At 46.2% G+C, this 5619-nt stretch overlaps 1 protein-coding gene across 1 annotated transcript; it reads right to left on the bottom strand.

Moving 5' to 3' along the window:
- Window positions 1-223: 223 nt before the first annotated feature.
- Window positions 224-5074, bottom strand: LOC123164838 (cell division control protein 48 homolog C). The gene is made up of 10 exons (XM_044582432.1): window positions 4165-5074; window positions 2626-3239; window positions 2298-2450; window positions 1928-2044; window positions 1737-1841; window positions 1454-1519; window positions 1278-1342; window positions 994-1195; window positions 636-785; window positions 224-528 (listed from the first exon to the last, which is right to left on the bottom strand). Exons 1-10 carry the CDS (start codon window positions 5000-5002, stop codon window positions 481-483), a joined length of 2358 nt encoding a protein of 785 aa, XP_044438367.1. The 5' UTR covers window positions 5003-5074; the 3' UTR covers window positions 224-480.
- Window positions 5075-5619: the final 545 nt, after the last annotated feature.

The following is a 5619-nucleotide window of genomic DNA, read 5'->3' as shown; positions in this document are numbered from 1 at the left end:
AAATCTCAAGATTATATGTTGGCTCAGTCTCTCAAAGATGCTCGTAAAGATAAGGTGTGTGCGTGTTCATAAGGTTGGATGTATACACGTATATATGAGCACTTGCGCCTATATTAAAAAAATGATACGCCCATTCTTCACTGCGCCATCCAAAAAATGCCCCCAGCCTTGCATCCATCTCCAATGGACGGAAGAATCGTGCATTGGTCGAAAATGTTCGCAGTTCACAGAAAGCTCCTCAATTATTCTTCGATTTGCATTTTGCAACATTACAAAGGGGGTCGCTACCAGTCGAAGCCCGTACAACAAAGCATAACGAGTTCATATTTTCCAGACACCGAAAACAAGTTCCTCACTACCAAAATTGTATAGCTTTAGTGTAGAGTCGCCCACGCAATCTCTACACTAAGCTATCATATGAGCGAAAACAAAAAAGCAAAACTGCAGTATGGTCCTCGTAAGCACAATGACGATGGCGGATCAGTTGGCCGAATATTTCTTTGACAGCGCGTCGAAGTGTTTCCTTTGCTGCAACCAAGAACAGCAGGAGATGTAAAGCCGGTGATATGACAGTATTATATATACCAGTGAAGTACTATCGTAAGATCGACCTGTTGTCGGCATTTTTACCGTACCTGTTCAGATACCGAGGGCTTTACTTTAGAGAGAGCATGCTCAAAGTGCCGCAGTTTAATCTTATTAGTCAAGTCAGTACTCATTGACGAGTCCCCTTTCGCCAGGAATTCGCACCTCTCCTCCAATGCTGCCATGGCTGCTTCGTTCACCTGAACCAAGGAAGGCATGCTCAAGCAGGTTAGTTCAACTTTGCACTGCACCTTCCTAAATCAGATGCTTGGTATGCAAAGATGCAAACAGATGGACACTTCTATTGATCCAGATATTCAGATGCTTGATAAGCAGGCAAGCAAACAGTAATGCAGCTTTCACAAACTCAAACAGCAGGGGAACTCAAGGAAAAATCAGAAAGCTCACCAGTGATGCCAGGTCGGCACCAGTGAGATTATTGCACTCCTCTCGACGTGCAATTGCGTTCAAATCAACATCTACCGAAAGAGTTTTCTTTTCAGTATGTGCTTTCAATATCGCAACCCGCTCATCAGCACCAGGTAAAGGTACAAAGTGTTTCTTCCCAAATCTGCCAGGCCGTAGGACAGCCTCATCTATAACATCAATTCTGCACCAGAAATAAAGCAGTGGTATCAACCTCCCACTCAGGTATAAGCATGTAGAAAGAAGCAATCAGTAGCTGACAGTACCTGTTCGTAGCTCCAATGACATAAACACCATGACGCTGATCAGCACCATCGAGTTCAACAAGTAACTGCAAGCAGAGCATTTTAGTTTTTGATTAACGCAGAACAAAAATAAAAGGAAAGTAAGTGTTAGAGAATATCTGTATTGCAAACACAGCTGACCAAGACAGTGTTCAAACCTGGTTTAGGAGACGTTCAACAACCCATCCTCCCTCTTTCCCTCTTTTTGTTGTCAGAGCATCTATCTGCCAAATCAAATGGAACAAACACTTCACTTGAGCACGGTATAATTGGAAAAGCATTTTACACCCAACAGGTACAAGTTGCTTGACTACTTGCTGCAAGTTGCTTGACTACTTGCTGCAAGTTGCTACCAAGTATTCATAATTGTTCTAAGCAACTACCCAGTATTCCTCAAAAGAATAAATACACAATAGGCAAACAGCTAAACAAAAAAAATACCTCGTCAAAAAATAGGATGCATGGGGAGTTAATCCTTGCACGGGTGAATATCTTCCTTACTTCTGATTCACTCTCCCCAACATACTTGTTCAGTAGCTCAGGCCCCTAAAGTTCCAGAAAAAGGGAACATCTTAGCAGTCTATACACAATAGAAATTAGTGAAGTAGAAATACGGAAATGTAATCAATTACCTTAATGTGAATAAAATTTGCCCCTGCATCATGTGCAACTGCTTTTGCTATTAGTGTTTTCCCACAGCCTGGAGGTCCAAACAGCAAAAACCCAGCTTGCATGTTCACTCCGAAATCCTTGAAAGGCAGACAACAGGAGAACATGAAGACCAAATTAAGTATTTCTAGGAAACAAAAATTAAGCATTTAAAGCACTCATGAAGTGCTACAACTTATAAAATCCAAATAAGAACCACAGATGTCTATGAACTACCTTCAGTACGAATTCTGAAGTGCCTTAAACTTTCTGCCAATTACTATGATAACCAATTGACCAGAAAACACGTAACAGACAGAAGAAAGTAGTGTAGAACGCAGCCCATGTGATTACCTTATAAACTTCAGGGTGCTTGATACAACGAACAATGCACCGGTCAAATTCTTTCTTTAACGAATCAAGACCTCCAACATCCTCCCATGTGACGTCAGGCACAGAAGAAAATCCTTCCCTTCTCAATGATGGTTGAACCATTGTGGCCGCTTCCTTCAGGGATTGAAGTGAGAAAGTGTCAAAGATGGAACACACTACTAAAAGCTAATAGCAGAGGAGGACAAAGGGACAGGAACATGGCAGACAACAGACAATGAAAACGATATAGTGTATGATCAGACAGCAGGTGGTTAATAGAAGAAAGATAAAATGACCCCATAGGGCTTACCTCAAAGTCATCCATAGTGATACATAGGCTGTCCATCTCACCTTCACTCCAGGGATGTCGCCACCAGTCCTGCTTGTTGTTTACATCACCCCCACCACTCTGTTTTTTTCTTTCAACAATTATTCTCTTCATTGCCAGATTCCCTGCTTTATCCACCAACGCCTTCAAGTCTGCGCCAACAAATCCTGGGGTAGCCCTTGCTATCTTGAACAGGTCAAATTGGTCTTTCTCCAGTGTTAGGTTCTGAGTAAGCATCTTCAAAATCTGTTTCCGTCCAATCTCATCTGGAACACCAAGAGATATTTCTCGATCAAACCTCCCTGGTCTCCGAAGCGCTTGGTCAACAGCATCAGGCCTATTGGTAGCTCCAATGACAATGACATAGCCAGGCTTCTTTTCAGATGATTGTGAGTCCAACTCACCACCATCCGATCCAACATTCTGGTGGAATTCATCCATGCATGTCATTAACTGTGTAACTATCCGTCGCTCCATTTCACGTTGCAAATTCTCCCTCTTGGATGCAATTGCGTCTATCTCATCTATAAATACAATTGAGGGAGCAGTTCTGTACGCCTTCTTAAACAAGACTCTGATATTTTCCTCAGATGCTCCTGCACAAGTACAAGGACTATGAGGCGAACTTCTAAATTGGTCTGACAGATAAAATCTATCTAGTAGCAGAACTGAATATATAACTATTGAAGACAAATGAGAAACAACTTAGAACAGTGGATGTATGAACTCCTTAAGTGTAAATTTCACACTCAGATCATGAAGCAGTATTGTTATTACTTCACTAGTACTTGGGTAGTGGATGGTTGCAAATTATACCCTATTGATATGCACACACACAAGAAAATCCTCACTTCTCAGGAGAGCATCAAAGCACCTCTGAAGAATTATCTTTACTTAATCCTGACGGGTGGGAAGATGGATCATCACCATGTATCTAAACCTTGCAGTCTTGCACTACCTCTTTAAGTACAATGCTTTGATGAACACTATATATTTCTTGAGAAATATCTGTCCAACTATTGGCAAATGGCAATGCATAAAGCAAAGCTTGGTCAGGTGCTTCACCTCCACAACTTTTTTCCTTCTGAGGGAGCTTCACTACCACAACTAAGTTCAATCATTCAAAGCAGCAAAAACCAATTTCACAATAGAACAAAAGATATCTAACTGAATTAAGGATCAATCGCACACAATACTAACTCGGTCGCTAGCTATTCATGAGTCAGCAGTTTCAATTTCTAGGTGGAATACACTGAGGAGCTTGCATTACACAATACTGACATCTATAGAGTTCATCAGTTCGCACGCACATTGCCCAAGGATGGGGCTTTGGTGGTATTCTGCAAGTTGAACCCCATGAGAAACATTTCCAAAATCATCACTCCTTAAAAATACTGTTGCATTTCACTTGTTTCAAGCATGATACATGATGGGTAAATATCAAATTAATTTTCATATGCATACACAAAGGTTCAGAACTTCTGCAAATTATAGTGCAAGGAATCAAATCAGATAGCATACCAGAGACACCAGATACGACTTCCGGCGCCGATATCTTGTAGAATGGCACGCCAGTCTCGTTGGCAATTGCGTGGGCGAGCGTGGTCTTCCCGCAGCCCGGCGGCCCGTGCAGCAGAATCCCTGCCACAGGCCGAACCCCGAGCCGCAGCGGCAGCTCCGGGTGGCACAGGGGAACCACAACCTCCATCATCAGCTCGTCAATCACGGACTCCATCCCCCCGAGGTCAGAAAACCTGGGCCCCTTGGCCCCTCCGCCGCCGCCTCCTTCGCTGGCCCCTGCCTCCTGCTTGGGGTCGCCAGCGCCGCCACCATCGGTCGTGACGCGCCGGCGGGGCTTCTCCGAGTTGAGCTCGATCTCGAGCTGCTGGCTGGCGGCCGCGGCGGCGACCGCGGCGGGCTCCTTCCTGGGCGTGAGGGAGGCGTAGCGCGTGCGGAGCATGGCCTTGGTGACGTCGAAGGCGGGGGGAGGCGAGGGGGCGCGGGCGTCGTCGTCGTGCTCGGAGTAGGAGGTGGAGGAGGAGGCGGTGGCGTGGGCGTCGTGGCGCCGGCGGCGGGAGGAGGGGGAGGACGCGCGGGAGTCCATCTCGGAGCCGGATTCGTCACCGTCGGCGCCGGGGGCGGGGGCGAGGGGGACGGTGAGGAGGGCGCGGCGGACGGCGGCCACGAGGGGCGCGTGCTGCTTGCGGCGCAGGTCCGGGTGGCGGGAGCGGAGCGCGGCGGCGACGTCGTCGGCGCAGCAGCCCGGCACGGCGAGCCCGGCCTCGGATATGACCCGCCGGAGGTAGGACTCGAAGGAGTTGGACCGCACCGCCCGGAAGTTGCGCGGGCGCTTCGCCATCGGCGGCGGCGGCGGCTAGGGTTTGGGATGGGGAGGCTCGGGTGGTCTGGCTGGCGCGGCGAAGGGAGAGGAGGAGACGGAGCTGTGATGTCCAAGGGAGAATATCATCAAAAGCCCCATCCCTTTTCGCAAAATACCACTGTGGACCTTTTTGTACTTGATTGAGAACTTCTTTGTGGCACAGGGACTCGGAAGCAAGAATGGCGCAACTTTTTATTTTAATTTTTTTTATGTGGTGACATGTTAACTAGGGCTCCTTTGATTCAAGCAAATTGTGCAGGATTTTTGGACGATTGAAATCTTTAGGAATTTTGCCTACGTTGGTCCTTGATTCATATGATTATATTCCATAGGAATTTTTCCTATGGGATCTTTTGTGCTGCAATTTGTAGGAAATCTAACATCCACTCCAGCCTCCTTTCATCATTCCTTTGTTTTTCATGTGGCATCAAACACTCCTTGATAATCCTATAGAATTTAAGTGGATATGCCATTCCAATGCTTTCTCGAATTCATCGAGCCAATGTGCTCCTAAAAAATAGCACAAAAAAAGTAGGAGTGTCACTCCAGTGATTACTACAGCACAAGACGTCGAGTGAGTTATTTGCAGTTTGAAC

Source organism: Triticum aestivum, chromosome 7D, assembly GCF_018294505.1.
Source record: "Triticum aestivum cultivar Chinese Spring chromosome 7D, IWGSC CS RefSeq v2.1, whole genome shotgun sequence".
Classification (NCBI taxonomy): Eukaryota; Viridiplantae; Streptophyta; class Magnoliopsida; order Poales; family Poaceae; genus Triticum; species Triticum aestivum.
This window is presented reverse-complemented; position numbering and strand designations above follow the sequence as displayed.

Excerpts from the sequence above, each read along its gene's own strand:
- LOC123164838 (XM_044582432.1), bottom strand. The coding sequence starts at position 5,002 with ATGGCGAAGCGCCCGCGCAACTTCCGGGCGGTGCGGTCCAACTCCTTC. Across the intron at positions 2,451-2,625 it reads TCACTATGGATGACTTTGAG|GAAGCGGCCACAATGGTTCA; the intron begins GTAAGCCCTATG and ends CAATCCCTGAAG. Across the intron at positions 529-635 it reads AGCCCTCGGTATCTGAACAG|CAAAGGAAACACTTCGACGC; the intron begins GTACGGTAAAAA and ends TCTTGGTTGCAG.